Source organism: Sebastes fasciatus, chromosome 12 (genome assembly GCF_043250625.1).
Source record: "Sebastes fasciatus isolate fSebFas1 chromosome 12, fSebFas1.pri, whole genome shotgun sequence".
NCBI classification, from domain to species: domain Eukaryota; kingdom Metazoa; phylum Chordata; class Actinopteri; order Perciformes; family Sebastidae; genus Sebastes; species Sebastes fasciatus.
Window position 1 is genome coordinate 29,121,996 of NC_133806.1, and position 22,797 is coordinate 29,144,792.

General features: G+C 40.2%; 2 protein-coding genes across 2 annotated transcripts; both read left to right on the top strand.

The window, feature by feature from the left end:
- The first annotated feature begins 807 nt into the window (after positions 1–807).
- Positions 808–6,904, top strand: LOC141779662 (uncharacterized). The gene is made up of 14 exons (XM_074654593.1): positions 808–871; positions 1,274–1,350; positions 2,252–2,324; positions 2,473–2,585; positions 2,690–2,715; positions 3,469–3,606; positions 3,695–3,804; positions 3,885–3,980; positions 4,076–4,159; positions 4,238–4,364; positions 4,485–4,590; positions 5,970–6,152; positions 6,259–6,333; positions 6,430–6,904. The coding sequence occupies exons 1-14, from the start codon at positions 844–846 to the stop codon at positions 6,511–6,513; spliced, it is 1,320 nt and encodes a 439-aa protein (XP_074510694.1). The 5' UTR covers positions 808–843; the 3' UTR covers positions 6,514–6,904.
- Positions 6,905–8,625: 1,721 nt separating this feature from the next.
- Positions 8,626–19,284, top strand: sqlea (squalene epoxidase a). The gene is made up of 11 exons (XM_074654611.1): positions 8,626–9,118; positions 10,111–10,372; positions 12,255–12,432; positions 12,592–12,688; positions 12,824–12,937; positions 14,147–14,318; positions 15,613–15,708; positions 16,446–16,588; positions 16,862–16,958; positions 17,136–17,223; positions 18,173–19,284. Exons 1-11 carry the CDS (start codon positions 8,840–8,842, stop codon positions 18,363–18,365), a joined length of 1,719 nt encoding a protein of 572 aa, XP_074510712.1. The 5' UTR covers positions 8,626–8,839; the 3' UTR covers positions 18,366–19,284.
- The last annotated feature ends 3,513 nt before the right edge of the window (positions 19,285–22,797 follow it).

A 22,797-nucleotide genomic window follows, 5' to 3' on the forward strand; every position in this document is an offset into this window, starting at 1 on the left:
ACTCCCAATAAAAATAATGAGGTAGTAGGGTTCAAATATACCAAATGGAGAGGTGTCTATACTTAAACTGAATAAGTAAGAATATTCATTTAAAATATCCATACCATATATAGGCTATATATTATTATACGTGTTATCAAAACATATAACCTTAACCTATATTCACATATAAGGCTAAACATTACATAATATAGGTATGTACAGTACCACCAGTACAATTACAACTATAGTATGTAGCCCACAGTGATATTGGAGAGTCAAGTTGAATTTTAAGTTTGTTTTGCAAATAACTAAAAATGTTATTAAAAATATATTTTCTATTACTGTACACAGAGGTAGAGGAAAAAAGTAATATACTTGTTTCACTACAAAAATGGCATATTTTGGGATATTTGTCTAGCTTAATGCTATGTTGGTGCAGTGGTAAGCACTGTTAACTCCCAATAAAATTAATAAAGTAGTGGGGTTCAAATTCACCAAATGGAGAGGTGTTTCTTTTCTGTTATCTATCTATCTATCTATCTATCTATCTATCTATCTATCTATCTATCTATCTATCTATCTATCTATCTATATCAACATTTATGATAGAAAATATACATGTTATGTATGTGTATATCTGCAAAAAAAGTATTGGAAATATATATAGAAGAAACAATGTATTAATGTGTGTGTGTGTGTGTATGTTATACATGAATATACCATATGTATATACAACAGAGTGGGTTTTAAAGGGGTTTAGTGACACCTTGTGTGTGAACAGAGAACTGCTCTCTGTTGTGGAGGAAGGACGTGGACTAACTTCAGTCAGCTTGCAGGAAACTGAGAAGTTGAGATCCAGAAATGGCAGCTCAGGAGGAATTCTTTGCGGGTAAATCTTATTATTTCAAGTGCTGTTTACTGTCTGCTGTGTGTGCGTGTTTGTATATATGTCTCGTGTACATAAAGTGTCCGTAATGTTGCACTGTGACTGCAACAACATGTGAACAATGGGGTCCTTGTTGTGCACAGAGCTCAAACAAACACATGTCTGTCTGCAGCAGCAGATGATACAGCAGGAGGCTGCATGCTGTCAATGAACTGCATATACATTTTGTATTATTTCAAGTAGTTTTCAACTCTGAATGTGTGAAAATCTGTTTTGATACAGATACTACAGTCATATGTAAACCACTTTAATAGCATGTGTTCTCCCTCCATATGTCACATGACTGCAGGAGGTCAATATGTGTTTGTTTCATTGCATATTGCACAATATTTATGGTGCACACAGGCATTCCCAAGATCCCATACTCACCCAGTGCTGGGCCAGGAGATGTCATGTGCTTCAAACACTACAATGCAGAGGAGGTAAGTGTGGAACACACACACACACACACATATTACTGTGATGACACATACTGCATACCTGACATCTGTAGAGCCGTGTGTATGCCATGTTTGAAAACAGAGTTAGAGTTATCGGTACATTTTACATGCATAAATGTAAAACAAAAGTTACTCCCAATTTCATTGGATTTTTATGTGATTTTAAAGAATATATCAAGACTCTCAAACTTATAGCCTTCTAGGAAAACTAATAAAACTGGAAAAAATGTATAGTAAACTATATTAAGAGGAATAATGTAAGCTTTTTTTATCTTTCTTATAATTTTATATTTTTTAAAATATATTTATCCCAATTATACTTTTTAAATTATCATTATTATTTCCATTTATTTCTTTAAATTAATTTCCTTTTTTTCTGTAACATTAAGATAAGATAAGATAAGATATTCCTTTATTAGTCCCGCAGTGGGGACATTTGCAGTGTACAGCAGCAAAGGGGATAGTGCAAAAAACAAGATGCATCAGCTAACACAGTAAAAAAAGAGCTAAACAAAGTGTAACAAAATATGAACCATTTAAATAGAAGGAAGTATAAAAATAGGAGCAGTATATACAGTATTGACAACAAACAGACTATTAACAAAATTGCATAAGTGGAAAATGATATTGCACAGTGAGAATGAAATGAAATTCCACCTGAAAATATTGCACAGTATGAATTACACCTGAGTAGTTGATATTGCACAGTCATTATACAGTATAGTGCAGTTATTGTCAGATTTTGGTGTGTAAGTGGTCTACTGGGAGCAGTGCTTATGTGGAGTACATGTCTGTAATGTTTGTACATTTCAATGTTTTTTTAAGTTTTAGTTTTTTTGAGAGTGGTGTTATTTGAGGCTGAGATCAGTGTTGGTCTGTGCAGGTGCTGATGGGGAGGAAGATGGAGGACTGGCTGAGGTTCTCCGTCTGCTACTGGCACTCCTTCTGTGGCAGTGGTACTGTAACAACCACGCTATTGTAAAGACACATGAACACTGTCATTCTATTGTCTTCGATGCTATTAAAGTTTTTACATATTTTTAGATTTGTATACAAAAATACATTTTTAAATGAGGCCAACAGATATTATCTTCTTTTTTATAGGAGCTGATCCTTTCGGGTCTCCGACCCTCCACCGGCCCTGGAATGAAGGAACTCCCATGGACTCAGCCAAGAAGCGACTCCGGGCTGCTTTCGAGTTTTTCACCAAGCTTGGTGTGAGAGAAATCACCTCAGTTTTACAATGAAAGTCACAGTTACACACGGTTGATTTATAGGTTTTACTGTGCGTGTCCTTTGTGACCTCTGCTTCTTTTCACAGGTGAAATACTACACATTTCATGACAGGTAATTGACCATTTCCTTTTTTTTAATCTTTTTTTATTATTATATTTATTAACTGGGCTTGCATAATCAAACTACCTGTACTTTACATGTAGGTGAATAATGGTATAAATAGATCAGTGTACTTGCTCAGTGTGGTTGTGCCTTTAAATTCTCCTTTGTCCACCTCTTCTGTGCACAACTGCCACAATAAATTCAGTTAACAGCATTTAGAAGTAATGAAATCTAACAAGGACAAGTATTTGATTTTTCTTGTGTATTACAGCAGTAGTTCCCAACCTGGGGTCCAGGCCCCCCTTAGGGGGGCGCCAAAGATCAAAGGGGGTGGGATTTGGCTGCTCTGAGGTTGTCAAAATTAGATTTGCACATTTATAACTAAAATCTTAATAACACACTTACTGGATATTTTTTTTAATATACTGTATATAAAACTATTTGAAAATATATATTTTTTTGCTGCTTAGTAGGTATTTCTGCACAGTTTTTTCTGCACGTTTTTATCTAATGAAATATTCTACTTCAGTCCATATTTGTTGGCGTTTAGTCTTTCAAAAACAACATTTTCCTATTTGCTCTCCTGCTTGCGGCGCTCACTAAAGGAGGTCTGCACCTGTGTTAACGGGGCAATCTAGCAACAACCTAACAACACCATAAATAACTGAATCACCTTATTGAAATTGAGAGTAGAGGGGACTTCAGGTTGGGAACCACTGTATTACAGTATTCTGAACAATGTCTGTCCTGTGTTTTCTACAGGGACATGGCTCCTGAGGGCTCCACTCTGGAGGAGTCCAACAGGAATCTGGATGAAATAACAGACCTGGCTCTCCAGCTGCAGAGCCAGACTGGAATCAAGGTGTTGTGGGTCACCTGCAACCTCTTTGCCCACCCGAGGTCAGTGTCAGAAAACATGCAGGGAAAGATGTTCTTGCTCATTTAGGCTGTAAAAAAACATAATATACACATTTTATTCATGTGACAGGTACATGAATGGTGCAGCCACCAACCCTGACTGCCATGTTCTGGCCTACGCTGGCGCTCAGGTTAAGAAGGGGCTCGACACTGCCAAGAAGCTGGGTGCAGAAAACTTTGGTATGACTGACTTGATGGTGTCTAAAATATCGCCTTCAATGCAGCAATGTTGCCAAATTATTGTATATTTGTCTCCTCAGTGTTTTGGGGAGGGAGGGAAGGTTTCCTGTCCGTCCATAATACTGATGTTGCTGCTGAACTGAAGCACATGGCCAACTTCTTCAAAATGACTGTCAGTAAGTGAGCACATGAATATGGGATTAATTCCAAATCAGAGTTGTGGTCAGGATGTGGCACACTGTCAGTTTGATGTCTGTATATTTGTCGCCAGATTACAAAGAGAAGATTGGGTTGAAGTGTCAGTTTCTTATCGAACCCAAGCCGAAGGAGCCCTGCAAACACCAGTATGACTATGGTAAGTTTTACCAGAACAAACATGCTTTATAATCTTGCAGTCTTAATGATGCATTTTACATGTCGCTTTCTTCTATAGATGCTATGAGTGTCATCGGATTCCTTAAGCATTATGGTCTGGAGAATCACTTTAAGTTGAACATCGAGCCCAACCACACCACCCTGGCAGGACACTCCTACGAACATGATGTTGTCATGGCCTCTGCGTGAGACATTTTACATAATATCTAAGTGAACACTGTTGCAAAATGTTGTTGCATCACAATTTTGGCACATCAACAGCATCTTTAACCCATTCTGTATCCTCCTTGCCTGCTGGTGGACAGGTTTGGCATGCTGGGTTCAGTTGACTCAAACACTGGCTCTCCTGACCTGGGGTGGGACACAGACCAGTTCCCCATGGACATCAGGAACACCACCTTGGTCATGAAGGTGAACTACATTTCTTTCATTTGTAACAGGAGTTTACTGCTAATGATGTTTGTGTTAGATGTTAGATAAGGATACAGTTTAGCTTTAGCTAACATTGCTAATATCCAACTATAAAGCGAGGAATCTCTGTCTGTGGGTATACGGGTATGTCCTTCGCATATCCCGAGAACCGCTCATCCGATCTACTTTACACTTAGCAGGTGTATTGCTGGTGACCCCCTGGAGTGCTTTGTCGAATTTGGTGCAATTTGGACACGTGACACGTTCAATATTATAAACTTTGAATAAACAAGCACACAGCGCTCTGCTCTGCAGCAGCATGGGCAGTGCTTCAGGGCTCTGTAGACTGAATCCAGCATGTCGTCCGCAGTGGGCAGACCGCGATTCAGTTTACTTCTGCTTCTTTTCAAATTTTTCCTCACTTCTGCAGCGAGCAGACCGCGGCTCATCGACTGCAGTTATATTAACGTTATAGACTATGTTACATGGATGCTGGCTATGAACCAGTGTATTTCACCAGTGTGACCATGAGTAAGCACGACTGGGGTGAGTTATTCTCCGTGAGTAAGTCAGTATTTCCCCGGTGTCAGACTTGATACTAACTTATAACATTAATAACGTTACCGTCGGCAAAATACCTACGCTAATTAAATGCTTGCTCTACTTTATAACCACGGTAGTAATGTCAAAGAAAGCAACTAGTACGCTTATTTGTAAGTTACCTCCCCTAAGTGTATTTCACCGATGTTTCTGACCGTGAGTAGCGGCAACTTGGGTGTGTTTTACAGGCCACGCATTTGGCCCGTTCTGAACAGGCATGTTTTCAACGGGCACTGCACTAATACTTAGCAAAGGTTGAGAAGAGTAATCATTTGGTTAATTGATATTTTGGCCACTTAGGGGCAGCCGAACAAGCTATAATAGCAACATTATTATCACCATATAAAGTTGATATGGTGAACGTGTTATGCAGACACAGAGCAATGTTAGCATTGATTTGGAGTCACATTTCTGTACGCACGGTGAATGTAAATATTCACTCTCCACTTGGCTCTGAGTTGGTAAAATATGTAACTCTTTAGCAGCTATGTGCGCCTTTAAGTTCACAAGCTAGATGCTAACTTTGTCTTTCTGTTGTTTTGTGGCTGGAAAACCAAAAAATTAAGATAGCTAAAGAGGTTAAAAAGCTATGTAGAGGGAACTGCATCACTAGGAGGGACCCGTTTACAATACACTTAGTCATGTGATACATTGTAAATCTAAAAATATTGATTAGTGCAGCTTTAATGTTCATATAAATGTTTACTGCACAGTCTGTAGTATAGATCAGAACAGTGATACAGGAACCCAGTTATTCTTTAACGTCTAACCTTCTCCAGACCATCATTGAACAAGGTGGTCTGCAGCCAGGAGGCCTGAACTTCGATGCTAAGGTGCGCAGGGAGTCCACAGACCTGGACGACCTGTTCATCGCTCACATCGGAGCCATGGACACCTTTGCAAGAGGACTCAGAAATGCTGTTCGCCTTATTGAGGACGGGCTCATCGCCGGTATGGTGAAGGTATGTGTGAAGCTAACGGAGAATCACTGTTAAATAGACTTTAATTTTCAGGTATTATTAGGAAACATCCTACATTATGTTTGGTCTCTATGTGTGATTCAAACAGGAGAGATACTCAAGCTTCAGTCATGGTATCGGACAGAAAGTGGAGGATGGTTCTGCCACCTTGGAGGAAATGGAGGTAAGACTATTAGAGAGTTGTAGCTTACGATACTCTTAGGAATATACAGTAAGTGATGGTCTCAAATATATGAGGTTATGCGTTTTGTTTTCCCAGGCCTTCATCAAGCAGAACGGTGAGCCGAAAGTGACATCAGGGCAGCAAGAGAAATATGAATCAATCTTTAATCACTACATATGATAAAGCTTCGCTCTCCTGTGTCTGCATTATGACATGATAACCTTTGACCTTAGATAGTGTCACACAGAGTGTTAGAAAGGTAGAGCACTATATTAATCCCACTGGGAGTAAGAATTGCATTTATTTGCAGTTGTTTTACTAACTTAAAAAGTAAAAATACAGATGCTGAACACTGCAAGTAGAGAGCTGAAATGTTTATGTATAACATGACCATGACAGACTAACTGATAGACCTATTAACATTTTGGGAATCAGTGTAGCATTATGTATTTGTGGTGCTATTGACATAACATCTGGAATTGGATACTCTGAGTGGCTATATTCATATTAGCTGATGACTACTGATGTTCACTCTGTAATAAAACATATTATCACAATGCAGTTGATGAGTGAGCATGTTTATCTTACAGTTTCTACAATCCAGTCTACACAGATATTAAAGAGGATTTATTATGCTATTGAGCTTTCCCCCTTTCCTTTAGTGTGTTATATAATTTTGTGTGCATGTAAAAGGTCTGCAAAGTTACAAAGCCCAAAGTCCACGCCAAAGGGAGTTCCTCTTCCCCACAGAAACACTGCTCCTGAACTGCCTGAAACCCCTTGATTGAAGTCCTGCCTTTTCTTCGATAACGTGGTGATGTCACTAATTAATGCATTTGCATAATAAGAAGTAGTTAAAAAAATTCAGAGGTGCACGACAGAGCACAGGGACAACGGAGCCTTTGCGCATCACGCGAAAGCTGTGATGACATAATTTTCTGGTGCCCGCAGGCTTCACTACAGGGAGCATAAACCTATCTTAAACCTAGCTTTAGTAGTCTCATTTAGCCACTTGTTAGCAACCGCCCTTTTTTAAGACATATAAAAGCTTAAAAATTCACAAGTTGTGTATGTATTGATTAATTTCATGTCATAGAACAAAACTTTGAAGTCTCTTAAGCTTGTGTTAACAACGGACCTTATTTCAGGCATCTAACCAAAAATCTATTTAAAAACCCATTGACTTTCAGACGAGGGAACCAGAAGTGCTAAAATGCTAACTAATTTCCGGGTTTTAGGCAAGGCCTATGGAAAGGAGGCTGGGTCACGGGCGGACATGGGTCTTGGGGTATGGGGGATAACACATGCGTAGTGTAACTGAAGCTGCAGTCGTGCGTTGCGATTGGCTCAATTTCGACGAGTGAAGGCCAAATTTGACTGCGCATGTGTGGTACCCCAAAAGACATGACGCGTGACCTAGCCTTCTTTCCATAGGCCTTGGTTTTAGACAATTGGCCTATGGAAAGGAGGCTGGGTCACGCGCCATATCTCCGGGGGTATAACACATGCGCAGTAAAATCTGGTCCGCACTTGCCGAAATTGAGCCAATCGCAACGCACAACCACAGCTTCAGTTACACTACGCATGTGTTATCCCCCATACCCCAAGACCCATGTCCGCCAGTGACCTAGCCTCCTTTCCATAGGCCTTGGTTTTAGGACTCACTCCTGTAGGTCTAGCACTCTATTAGCCAGAATACACATGGACACATTTGGCCTTGTTTCTTCTGTTACAAACACTGAATATGTATTTAGTGAACACAACAAATAAGAAAAGCTAAAATGTAGATTTCTGTGATGTATCTAGGCTATAATATTTTGATATTAATTCTTGGTATTCACAATTTAAGTTGCCATGGTAACACTTTGCCATCTGGAGACGGAGAAGGAAAGCAGCTGTGACAGACTGAAGGATTTTGTTGTTGTAGCATGTTTACAGCCCAGAGTGGTAGATCCTGTCAAACAGGAGCTTTGCAGCAGGTCCCCCCTCACTGTCTGTAAAGTCAATGAAATACGCACCTTTCCACTGACATCACATCATACTACCAGCCTGCCGGCCGACCGACCAATCAGCGGCCGAGGGGAGAACAAGTGCCGGTCGATCGTCCAATCAGCGGCCGAGGGGCGGCCCGGAGCCTGCGCAGCCGTCCAATCAGCGGATAGCGTGAGCTCTGCTCACCGACACGTCACTGCTGATTGGAGGGTCGAGCTGTAGAGGAGGCGGGACGTGAAAAGCACCCAATCAGAAGTTGTCCGTGTTTTTCATTATCATAAAATATTCAGCAGCATCTCTCCGACTGTCTGCCAGCTAGTTATCATGAGTTACATAGGTAACCTTTTGTTTGGGTTGGCTGACTTGTGTTTGGAGCACCTGAGAAACAACATGAAGACTAATTATTAATTGCATGGTGTTTTTCTGTCAGCCTAAAGAAAACCTGTTTCTCAGTAGTGCTTTCACCATTTAATTATTATTTTATTTTTTAAAACTTTTTTTAAATCCGACAAAGATGTGGACTTTCCTGGGAATAGCCAGCTTCACGTACCTTTACAAGAAGTCCAGCTCTATCTTGACTTTGGACCACAGAGAGCTTGTGATGGCCGCAGCCTTATTTCTAACAGTCGGGCTGCTGCTATCATATATCAGATATTTCCACATCCAGAAGCTCAGAGTCTCTCAGGTGTTTCATTTGCCTCTGAGCCTCTTGTCTTTTTTACCTGTTATCAAACATTTAATCCCCCAAACTTCAACACAGAGGAGCGATAAAGCGGAGAACAACTGTAAAAAGGTAAGACAACTCCTGTGGATACATGTTCGACTAATCATGTGAACAAAGGAAGACACAGGCAGATTAAAAAAACAAAAAAAGACTAAATGTCGTTTTTCCATTAAATTAAAGTAATTATTATATATATTTTATATATTTTTGTGAGCTTAATCTCTGGATAAACTAATGTCTTCTTATTATAGACTCGTATAGTTTTATTGAAGCATCGCTTTCATTTCTTCTCTACTAAAATGCTTGCAACGTTAATGTATTGTATATTCAAAGACTGCAACTGAAATCCGAGAGATATAGCTGGTTATTTGGATATCTCCATCGATATATATCTCTCTTTATATTTAATTCTATCTATCTCTATCTATATATACTGTATAGGTCTCTATATATATACTGTATATATAAATATATATATCTATAGATATCTATCTCTCTATAATCTATCTATCTCTGTCTATTTCTATCTCTATCTCTCTATATATATCTATATCTATCTATCTATCTCTATATGTCTATATCTATCTCTATCTCTATATATCTCGATCTATCTCTATCTTTCTCTCTATATGTATATATATCTATATCTGTATCTATATATCAGGTAAATAAACAGGCTTTCCAACGATGTAAAATACAATGACCATTAGCATTGTAACAACAGAGAAATAATCCACCAAACACAAGTTTCCGAACTTTGTTTTTCCAGTATATATCACCATATATCCATCTATCTATCTATCTATCTATCTATCTATCTATCTATCTATCTATCTATCTATCTATCTCTCTATCTCTCTAGCTTTACAGTATATATTTATAGCTATCTTTCTATCGCTCTATCTCTATATATCTATCTATCTATCTACCTCTCCATATCTATATATTACATAAACTGTAGTTATAGAGAGATGTATAGAATCATTTTCCAGTGTTTGCCTTACAGTCCAGTTTCAGTTTGGACTTTACACTTATGAGACTCTCCACCTCATTGTTTCCAGAGCCAGAGAACAAGGAAAAGAGTAGAACCAGAGTCCTCTTCTACCTCACAGAGCGCCTCAGCTTGTGGCCCCTCAGTGGCCCCGGAACCAGATGTGGTGATAGTCGGGGCGGGGGTCCTGGGGTCAGCTATGGCGGCCGTCCTAGCCAAGGACGGGAGGAGGGTGACGGTGGTGGAGAGGGACTTGAAGGAGCCTGACAGGATAGTGGGGGAGCTGCTGCAGCCTGGAGGGTTCAGGGCCCTCAAAGACCTGGGACTGGAAGGTCAGTGATAGACGCTGCTGTTGCTGCTGCTGCTGCTGCTGCTGCTGCTGCTGCTGCTGCTGCTGCTGCTGCTGCTGCTGCTGCTGCTGTTAGTCACCTGTAAACACACTCCCAATGTACAAAGGATCACAGTCAGCCCTTTTGCATTATCACTTTAGTTCCTATAGTTTCCTATTTTCTCAACCAGCTTCTTACTATGAGTGATGAACACACACACACACACACACACACACACACACACACACACACACACACACACACACACACACACACACACACTACATGAAGTTTATTTCACATGAGAGGTTTCTGTATTCTTCTGTGCTCTTGTCACTGGTTTGAAGTAGGCAGGTCACAGATTCCCGTGCACCAATCAGAGTTAGCAATCTTTGAATCAGAATCTGGTGAGGGCTGTTTGCTTACGTTTCCTGTGCTGCCAATCAAATCTGACTCACACAGTCCTGATAAAACAGATCAGATGAGTGTTAAACTTTAAAACAACATAATACCTAGATTGCTCTCTGATTGCTGCTTATTTATTCCTAAATATGAAATGTTTTTGTAAAACAGTTACTTCTGTAGTTCTGTTTATCTACATGTACACTTCATACTTTGTGATCAGTGTAGCTTTAATCAGGAAATTCTACATGAAACGATGGCTTTCATTTGCAGCCATCTGACCATTGTACTTGTAAAGAGTTAGTGTTCCACACAAGCAGCCATGGTATTTTTTAATGAAAGAGTTCCTTGAATGTCACATCCAAAACAAATCTCTAAAACACAGAGAACCCGGCTGATTTTGTTATTAAAGGTAGGGTTGGTAAAGATTTTAGAAACATTTTCTGTTATATTAGTTGAAATTCTCATTACACCTCGACAACAATCAATAAATCAAATGCTCTGACAAAAAAAAGAGAAAGATGCGGTATCTGTGGCTGTCACAGGACTGTGATAATGATAATATGGGGGAAGTGGCTTTGGAGGGAGGCCTGAAGGGACGGACTGTCAGTGTTGCCGACGTAGTGACTTCCTCTATAGATTTAGGGACTTTTGGAGCTGGTGCTGCTACTTTCATTGGAAAAGAGTTTGCGACACTAAGCGGGGTTTTTAGGTTGGATAATTCTTTTTAAAATCTAGCGTACTTTTGCTAGTTTCTCAAAATCACCAACCACTAGCTTTAAATCATCCAAATAACAAATGAATCCAGCTTGACTGAATAAGTAAGTTGTATACATCTAAGTGGGGAGATGATGTGTGCCTAAAACATAAATTTAGCCAGTGATCGGCAGAATCTCTTTGTAATCTCTCCCTAAATATTTCCTAAATGTTCGGAGACTACATCATGCTCTACTATGATTTAAAAAAAAAAAAAAGAAGTTCTTTAATGCTATGGTAATATTCCTGTTATAAAGTCGTCTTTTCTGTCATATTTATGCCATATCCCTTCTTCAAAATGTCCATCTTGCAGGTGCAAATTATTTGTAAAATCTTCAGAAAATCTATCAGAAAATATTGGTTCAATGAACCAGTGCACCAATCTTTGTAATCTGATGCTGCGCAGCCAAACGTTGTTCAAATCTACAGACTTTTTAAATTCTAGTGCTCATCACAAAGTTTCTAAAGGTACCAAATATGACAGTATGAATTTGTGGGAAATGCGTATTAAATGAAGTAAAATACATCTAGAATATTTCCATTTGATGGAGCCATAAACAATATAGAGTTACAGGTTGAGGATATCAGCTCCGTGTTCCATTTAGTGTGCACGCACTTGAGTCACATGTACTAAATGTACTTACTACTGTATGTAAACAGTAGCAGACATTGAGTGAACAATGGCTGCGTGTTGTGAAACCAACCTGTTGCGTGTGTCTGCCCTCAGGTTCAGTGGAGGGTCTGGATGCCCATCAGGTGAACGGCTATGTGATCCACGACATAGAGAGCAGCACAGAGGTGGAGATCCCCTACCCTCAGGGGGAGGACAGCGTCCACTGTGGACGCGCTTTCCATCACGGCCGATTCATCATGGGCCTGAGGAGAACCGCCCTGGCACAGCCAAAGTGAGTCATGAAAAAGAGCCCATATGCCAACCTACCAACTGGCTGATTGGACGACATTGTTTTTGACTTAGGGTTGGAAAGAAGTATAAGTATACAGGAATATAGTTAAAAATCTGTTGTTCACATCAACCCCTTTAACTGCCTAATTGCGCCCCCCAGTGTCACATTCGTAGAAGGCACCGTGACCAGTTTGCAGGAAGAGGACGGCTGTGTAACCGGAGTCCAGTACAGGGATAAAGAAACTGGAGACATCAAGGTCAGAGGAGGAAACTCTGCTGCACATGCACAACGTTATATTCCACTTTCCATTACCCCTCCACCTCATGGAAAGAGTTACTCTATTTATTGCAGAGGAGGGTGTATGATAACTGTGTGAACCTGTTTTCTGTAGGAAATCCATGCAGCGCTGACTGTGGTGGCCGACGGCTGCTTCTCCAAATTCAGGAAGAGTCTGGTCTCTGGGAAAGCTCACACCTCCTCTCACTTTGTTGGATGCCTTATGACGGTAAATACCACCCAATGTTGTAGCTATCATCACACTGCAGCTGAATAAACTGAAATGACTTGAGCCCATCAACCGATTAGTGGATTTACAGAAAATTATTCATTGATTTAGTATTTTTTTCAAGAAAAAATACAAAACATTGACTTAGCTTCTCAAATGTGAATCTTTCCTAATATGTCTTTGTCATATACAGTATGAGAATAAATCTTCTGGTTTTGGACAGTTGGTCGGATAGATCAAAGATGCTTGCTCTGGGAAATTATAACGGGCATTTTTCACTATATTCAGATATTTTATGTACAAAATTATTCATCAGTTAATTGAGAAAATAATGTGCAGATTTAGTGGCAACTGTAAATTGTTCAAATCTGTGATACTTTTGACTATAAATACCTAATGGTGCTATTGATTATTAACATTAAGTCACTAGATGTTGCATTCTCCGTTCCCCGTTCCATTACATTTACTTCACAACTAGTCGTTGCCAGGCATTTACCGTCAATCTCAGCCATTTATCAGTTTTTTCCACACTAACTGACGACCCAGAGATACCACATGGTACCACGTTTTACTATCGGCTCACGAGCCTTGTTAGAAGTGGGAATCAAATGTCAGATATCTTCTGCAGAGATAAACAAAACATAAATTTTGGACCTACCAAAAATTTGGAAGCCTTTATGTGACTTTAAAAAAGAGGTTGCTAACAAGTGGCTAAATGAGACTACTAAACGTCATCACGCCGACTCGTCCTCCTTTACAGCCTCGTTGTGTATACTTCTACGTTTATGGACTAACATTAGCTTTTTACTTCTGGCGACGCATTTACACTTCAAAAATCATAGAAGTGGTGTTCATTTGTGGAGTTTATCTTGCTTAAAAAAATTTGCAAGTATCATAAACGTTTGTTTGCCACAGAGCTTATTTTTTGCAATAATCCAAAATGATCCCATTGGCTTTTTTTCGAAGGAACCAGGGCGATGCTAACTTCCTGTTTGTTCTACAAAAATATGTCATCCCTGGAGCTCTCTATAAGACCTTTTAATAGCACTTGAAATGATGCATTACTTTTAAAATGTAATGTGTGATTGATTTGGGAAATCAATAATGTGTGCTGTGGTAACCTTATAAATGAACCTTTACTAATTTGAAACACCACCTCGAGTCATATAAAAATCTTCATTTCTGAGTTATCACTGTGCTTCTCTCCAGGACTGTCCCCAGTTCAAAGCAAACCATGCTGAGCTGGTGCTGGCCAACCCGAGCCCGGTGCTCGTCTACCAGGTCTCCTCCTCACAAACCAGAGTACTGGTGGACATCAGGGGGGAGATGCCTCGCAACCTCTCCGAGTACATGGCTGAGAAGATACACCCTCAGCTGCCAGGTAAGAGACAGATGAGATACATTTGTATTTTGACAAAAGGTTTTATTCTTATGTAATTATTAGGGCTGTCACAGTTGAGGCGATAACGCAAATTCGTTTTAACTTCACTTATTTCTTTAACGCATTAACACAGCTTGCGATTTTTAGGTTGTAGCGGGCTCAGTATTAAAGCTAGAGTGAAGATACTGGTATCATATGAAACTACAAAACCTGATGAATCCATTGGTACCATGTCGTACTAGCTTGTCGCAAAGGAGGTTAAATAATGCTCACTTACACATGGCATGGCCATTTTCAAAGGTGTCCCTTGACCTCTGACCTCCAGATATGTGAATGTAAATGGGTTCTATGGGTACCCACGAGTTAATGTGGCCCGGGAAAGGGAAGTTTGGGGTCCCCTGCTGGAGCTGTTGCCCCCGCGACCCGATCCCGGATAAGCGGTTGAAGATGGATGGATGGATGGGTACCCACGAGTCTCCCCTTTACAGACATGCCCACTTTATGATAATCACATGCAGTTTGGGGCAAGTCATAGTCAAGTCAGCACACTGACACACTGACAGCTGTTGTTGCCTGTTGGGCTGCAGTTTGCCATGTTATGATTTTAGCATATTCTTTTTGCTAAATGCAGTACCTGTGAGGGTTTCTGGACAATAATTGTCATTGTTTTGTGTTAAATTATTTCCAATAATAAATATATACATACATTTGCATAAAGCAATTATATTTGTTCACTCCCATGTTGATAAGATTATTAAGTACTTGACAAATTTCCCTTTAAGATACATTTTGAACAGTTAAAAAAACTTTTTTATATAAACTATGGACAATCATGCGATTAATCGCAATTAAATATTTTAATCAATTGATACCCTAGTAATTATTTCTAGTGAAAATGACCTTTGGCCTGAGGAAGAATCCCTGTAGCGTGATAAATGATCATAATAATGGCAGTGATGCCAGATGTCGTGGTAGGCAGGAATAGATCCAGACTGCTGCCCGTGCTGTTGTGTGTACGCCCAAGGAAGCTACAGTTGAAGGATTTGACATTCATGGTGCACTCTGCTATTCAGCTGAAATATCAAAGCCACAATATCAAAGCACCAGCTCTGGTAACCTTGACAGAGGTCCAGCTGAAATGGCGGAGTCAGTCACACTGATACATTAATAAACGTACATTCACACACCAAAAGAAAAAGCTATTTCTTGTGCAGGTGCCCAGCGTGCACCTTAAAGGTTTCCATCCTCGTAGCCATCTGAGTGATCGACCGCCTGCACTCTCTCTTTCCCTCAGAGCATTTAAAGGAGCCTTTCATGGTGGCACTACAGAACGATCGACTCCGGTCCATGCCTGCCAGCTTCCTCCCTCCCTCCCCTGTCAACAAGCCAGGTACTGAGTGTTGTTAGAGACGGCCAGAGGGAATCTATTGAGCTGATTTCAGCTTGTGTACAGCATGATGCATGTCTTAGAGAGTAGGGCACCGCTTTGGTCATTACTGTGTGATGAAAAAAATTAAAGAGCTTTCTTGGTTGTCAATTAATTAGTCTGCATTTGAAGTTGAATTAAAATGCTGTAAATACATGCTCTTTCCAAGGTTTATTGAAAAGTTATTAGTAGACTTTGTTTAATGGATAAATTCAAAAATACTTTTTTTTTTCTTTTTTTTACCTGATAGATCAATAGGCTACTTAATTTAACAGAATAGGCATTTCGCGAAATTGGCTACTCTTATTAGGTTTCTTGCCGAGAGTTAGATGAGAAGATCCATACTATTCTCACATGAGAGAGTGTTATCAATGTTCTCATTTAACTCTCGGCAAGAAAGTGAATAAAAATACTCCCCAAAATGTCGAAAACTATTCCTTTTAAATTAAACTGTATGTGGGTGTTGGATTGGAGTTGTAACACTAGTGAGCTTTGTTTGGTGTAATAATGAGTGATGACAAACTTAAACTCCCAAAAGGTTTTAACTGTCCATTTGAAATAAAAAGCACAGAGAAACACTAAAATTCATCTTGTTCACCGTGTTTGGTACTAATTGGAGGATTTTAGTATTACAAAGTGCTGGGAGGGTGGGGGAGTGATGTATTTTGGATGAGAGACTAACAGCAGTCTGTCGTTTTCAGGCGTGCTTCTCCTGGGCGATGCTTACAACATGAGGCATCCTCTGACGGGAGGAGGGATGAGTGTTGCTCTCAACGATGTTCGCATCTGGAGGAGTCTGCTCAAGAACATCCCGGACCTGTACGACGACGGGGTGATGCTGCAGGTGAACACAGGGACTAGACCTAACCAATTTCATGCCAACAACTCACTGTTTATCTTGACTCTAAACTCTAAAAGCATTCACGTTAAAACTGTTAATAGAAACTCTCTAATGTATATGAAAAACAAGGCCTGTGTAAGTGTACGACATAGCAGCTATATTTGGAGCCTCTACTGCATCACATTTGCCTTGTGCTGTTATTCCCTCTGCTGTAGGTGAGAGAGACTGCAGACCAGTGTGTCATATTACATGGCTTTCTTTCTTTCTTCTCAATAGGCAAAGAAAAAATTCCACTGGGAACGCAAGTCATCACATTCTTTTGTGGTGAATGTGTTGGCCCAGGCCCTGTATGAGCTGTTTGCAGCCACAGACCGTGAGTCTCTGCCTGCCTCTGCATCTAATAGCACACAGAAAACAAATGACAGGGGATCAGAAATTTTTATTTATTTTGCATAGAATAAGTACAAAAGTCAAAATCTGCAATAAATTCAAACACTCAATGGTCTGTTTGATTGTCATCATGTCCATGTGCCTGTTTTGTGTTAACCAGAGTCTCTCCATGAGCTGAGGAAAGCCTGCTTCCAGTACTTCAAGCTCGGTGGGGAGTGCATTAATGGACCTATTGGACTCCTCTCAGTGTAAGCATTAAATAATGTCCTCCACAATAACATAGGATAGACAGAATTGTTCTCATATGGCATGATGGAAAGCAGTATTTTTTGGGAAATATTCTTTTTGCTTTGCTTACTTGCTGAGAGTTAGACGAGAAGATTGATACCACACATGTAGCCTACTCTAAATAATGAAACTAGAGCCGGCTAGCTTAGCTTAGCATAAATAATGGAAATGTGGCTAGCTTGGCTGTATCCAAAATCCACCTACTAACACCTCAGAAGCTCACACATTAGGCTGTATCTCTTCCTACGGCAACCTCCCATCGATGACAAGACTCCAGGAAAGCTAGTATGAAGCAAAAGCTAACGTGAAGCTAAAGCTCACTAATTATGCTACATGTTGTTTAACTGTGTAAAAATGACATGTTCAGTTTTACGGGGATTATTATGTGCTGGACTTTGTCTTAGCTGGGCCCAGCAGTGAGCAAATGCTACCCGTTTGTGCTAAGCTAAGCCAGTTGGCTGCTGGCTGTAGCTAGGCCAATGGTTCCAAACTTTTTCACGTCAAGGACCCCTAAACTGACATAAATTCGATCTCAGGCCCCCATTTGATAAGATTTTATCCCAGGGTCCCCCATTTTTGCTTTTAGATATTTTATTACGGAAAGTATGAAACCCCATTACAAAAGTAGACATTCTGTCATTGTGTTACTTATGGATGGGATTATAGTGAAAATAAATGATTCTCCTTTTTGCTGGGGACCCCCTGGAACGCCCTCAAGGACCCCTGGGGGTCCCCGGACCCCACTTTGAAAACCACTGCGCTAGGCTACAATATTTATCGTACAGACACGAGAAAGGAATTACTCTTTTCATCTCACTCTTGGCGAGTTTATTTCCCAAAAAATGTCAAACTATTCCTTTTAACACATGAGACTTAAAGAGACTTAACGACATTGTGATTTTTTCCCAGGTTGACACCCAAACCCATGACCCTCATTGGACACTTCTTTGCTGTGGCGATGTACGCAATCTACGTCAACTTTAAGTCTGAGTCGTGGAGCACCAAACCTCGAGCTTTATTCAAGAGTGGAGCCATCCTGTACCGAGCCTGCACAGTCATGTTTCCACTCATCTACTCAGAATTCAAGTACCTGGTGTACTGAGGAGCTCTACATCTGGGCACAGAAAGTCCAATCTCTACAATATAATATGCCCTTGCCTTACCGAAGATGTCACTGTTTCAATTTGGACATATTATTCAACAATGCCTTGGTGTAGCCCTGTTTGTGCTCACCCACAGTTTGCCGTCTGCTCACACCCTGAATTACACTGAATATTTAATACTGTGGAATTATTCCTGCCCAACAGAACTGCTATGTGGAACATGGCATCTGAATTTTATAATAATGATTTTGCAATAGAGCTACTTTTTAGTTGTATATTTTCCTACTGAGCTAATTTGTATGGGTATCCTCATGTGATGATATATTTTAATACAAAAATGCGTCATTTAATATGAAGCACTGATGTCAGAAAACAACAAGCTGTCTAAATTATTATCTGTATTTCATTCAAAAATCCGGAATATTTCTTATTTTGTTAAAGAAAATATCTGCTTTATTTGTTCAAATCACACACATTCTAACTGTAATGATCATTTCCTGCTTTCCTGATACTGTGGCTCTTTACATAATGTCATAAGGGACTATTTGTAACACATTTTGGCTTCTACACTCAGTCTGAAACATGCTGACAGTGCAGCTGACAAAACTATCATCCCAGAACTCAAGAATGATCCCTGCACTATTTTAGTCCTGCTGGATGTCAGTAAAGACCTGACGCAGCATGCCCTGGGGAGGGGGGGGAAGTTGAGGTTTGACGGGGACCTGAGATAGAAGGAATGATGCTCATATCAGGACCAAGTCAGCGGATGATGCTCAGGTTGTGTTTTCCTGAGCTGACACAGACAAGGATCTCCTGACATGTAATTCACCACAGCGTCCTGCACTGTTGTGTTTACCTGTTGTGTGCCTGCGTTGGGCTTGATGGGCCGTTAAATAAATCATATGTGACAGACAACAAGTCCTTTGGATAATTTGTGTTATTAGACAGTTATTGTTATTGATTAAATATCTGACAATAGGCTATTATATATCTGTTATTAGTTACTGTAAACTGAGTTTAACCCTACTGGACAAACACTACCATATATAACCATTAGATGGCGGTCACTCACAGCTGAAGGATTTCTGTTTGAATGGAGGCCCTGCCTGTAAACGTTTAGCTCTCAGTGAGGATTGGATGTGGATTAAAGCTGCAGTGGGTAGAATTGGAGCAAATATGATTTAAAAAAAAAAAAGGTCACTATATCCCAACAGTAGTGCATGAGACAGGAAATCTGAAAAAAATCATGTGCCTCTGTGTCCTCCGATGCTCCTAATGGCATCTGCAAGATTTCACAGACCGGAGGAAAACAACCAATCAGAGCCGAGCTGGTGCCTGCCATCTCTGAGCAGCTGTCAATCACTCGCAAACTCCGATCAAACGGTCAAACTAGGCAGTGTTGATCAAATATGAATCAATATTCTGTTACTGTAATGTCTAGTTTTTGCCTCAAATGTTTCCAGAAATATCTTGTAGTGTACTGTTTAGCTGTAAAATTAGAAAGTTTGTGACCTGGCAGCCATGTTGAGATCAGTTGAGGAAATACCAAGCACCGCCCACCAGTCGGAGCACACTTTCTATTTTTACAGCTAAACAGTACACTATAAGATGTTTCTGAAAACATTTGAGGTGATAAACAGGCATTACAGTAACAGAATATTGATTCATATTTGATCAGCGCTGCCTAGTTTGACCGTTTGATCGTAGTTTGTGAGTGATTGACAGCTCCTCCGTTGAATGAACAGCCAGTAGGAAAGCTCTTTCGCTCTTTCTCTTGCTACACAGCTTCACTACAAATTAGGGCTGACAAAGTAACGCAAATTCGTTTTAACGCCACTAATTTCTTTAACAAATTTTTAGGTTGTAGCAGGCTCAGTTTTAAAGCTAGAGTGAAGATACTGGTATCATATGAAACTAGAAAAACCTAAGGATTCCATTGGTACCAACCAAATGGTCATGCCATGGCATGACCATTTTCAAAGGGGTCCCTTGACCTCTGACCTCCAGATATGTGAATGAAAATGGGTTCTATTGGGTACCCACAAGTCTTCCCTTTACAGACATGCCCACTTTATGATAATCACATGCAGTTTGGGGCAAGTCATAGTCAAGTCAGCACACTGACACACTGACAGCTGTTGTTGCCTGTTGGGCTACAGTTTGCCATGTTATGATTTGAGCATATTTTTTATGCTAAATGCAGTACCTGTGAGGGTTTCTGGACAATATTTGTCATTGTTTTGTGTTGTTAATTGATTTCCAATAATAAATATATACATACATTTGCATAAAGCAAGCATATTTGCCCACTCCCATGTTGATAAGAGTATTGAATACTTGACAAATCTCCTTTAAGGTACATTTTGAATCCAATGTTTTTTCCATGTTGTTGCAACCACAAATGCCAGGTGAGATACTGTTCATTTTATACAGACCAAGATGCGGGTCTATCGTATTCCACCAAGAGGCCCAAAGTCATGTTTTCTGTTTAACCATTCCATTGAGTTTTATTTAACATTACAGGCAATGCCTTCCAAGTAATTTCACTCAGACTCACTCAGATGAGAAATTCATACTTACTGGCTCTCAGTAAGTCTCAAGCCAAATTAATTTGTGCAAGACTGTTTACAGTTTTATGATGGGTGTGAGAATAATCACACATACACACACACTAAATGTTATTGCTGCAATGAAGAGCCTCTTTAACTAATTTCTGATGAATGGATTCTCTGTTCCATGAAAAACAGGACGCGTATTTGCAGAATGAAGAATATCTAATATCTTAATGGAGCGTTTTTTTCTCTGTTCTATGGATGATTCAGTGTGAAAAGGTATACGGAGGCCCAAAGCAAGCTATTTTTCAGGAAATGCACTGTCTCCCTCATTTATTTATGAGTGAGCTCTGGGGTGTTCAGGAGGGTAGGCATCACGGCCATCGGTCTTCAGCCCTCTGTCTTCAGACTCCATGTGGCGCTCATCGATTTCAGCCCCTCGCTGCTGAAGTGCACCATCAATCAATACAGTAACAAGTCTTCATTTATACTTGAGAAATGCAGTTTCCAACTCAGTGGGCACGGAGTCCTGGTGTTGTCGGTGTGGTCGAGAGAGGGAGAGGCCCCGGTCTGCATTTGGCCTTGGGCCCCATCCAGCTAACATGACTGTACATCACCATCATGACACAACAACAAGACATACATGCAGCATGACAACATAAATGCAGCCATGTACGACAACATTTCAAATGGTTTTCAGGCGTTCATGTGAATTCTCTTCTGCAAAGTCCCAACACAGAGCCAGTTTGATATCTGTATTTTCTCCTTTACACCCACAATGACGACTTTATAGTGCATGTAAATAATGCCTTGCAGCGGTATATAACAGGCTGTGTTCTCACAAGGCCACACATGTAAAGCAATAGCCCAAGGTGCTTTCATTTCATCACTACCAGGACTTTGCTTTTTATTTTGATACTCTTCTACAGGCACAAGTGTGCAGAGTAAAACTAATATAAGTCAAGGATGTTGCCTTTTATGCAGATATAATAGTTCATAACATCTTTCTATAAGCTGAAAGTGTTATATTATATTGATATTTGTCTAACTGGATGTTCTGTCATTGAGGTTCTAAGTCAGTCAGTATGTGTCTGAGTAGCTCACACACATATGACTGAATAGAGTTTAGAGAGTCCTTTTTGCTATTTAATTTATCACCTATTGCTATAATATTCTATTAATATTCTGTCGGGATGTATGGCATCTCTGTGGGGTAAGTGAGTGACAGTGGCAACCTTTTATATCCACTGTTGTCAGATTAAATTCCAAGTGGGGATTTGCACTGTGTCAATGGTTTAGAGTAAGTTAATTATGCCCTTTTACCTACTATATCATCATAACATATCGTTATAGTATACCTTGCAGTACATAAACTGTGTGCTTGATTGGGCCAAGTCAGTTGACCCCACTGCAATTCTTTTATTTCTGTAATAGTCCTGAATGGATTTTATGCTGTTATTTGTGAAGCATCCTTTTTTACATTAGGGGAAGCTGGGGAAACACCAAGCCGACATCAAAGAACTAGCGGCCTCACGTCGACAGGCAACTACCACGTCCATTCTACCCCTGCATGACAGGAAATAACTTTCCACACCAGCAGGTTGCGTTAGTCTGTATTCGTCGTTCAAAAAGGGAAACCGGAAGACCGAGGACTGCGGATATAAATGCTGTTGTTATGATGCGTACATGAAACAAAGCAGCGTTTGCCAACCATTCTGCCCACCACCCTCACTCACCACTTAGCTTCATTCCAGACGGCCATGTCGCTGTGAAAATATCCGTGTGTTGGAATGATTAGATGAGATGAAGATGAAAAATGAGAAGAGCCTTCTGTGTGTTTTTCCTCTTGCCTTTACTCGTTGGCTTGTTTTCCTCACGT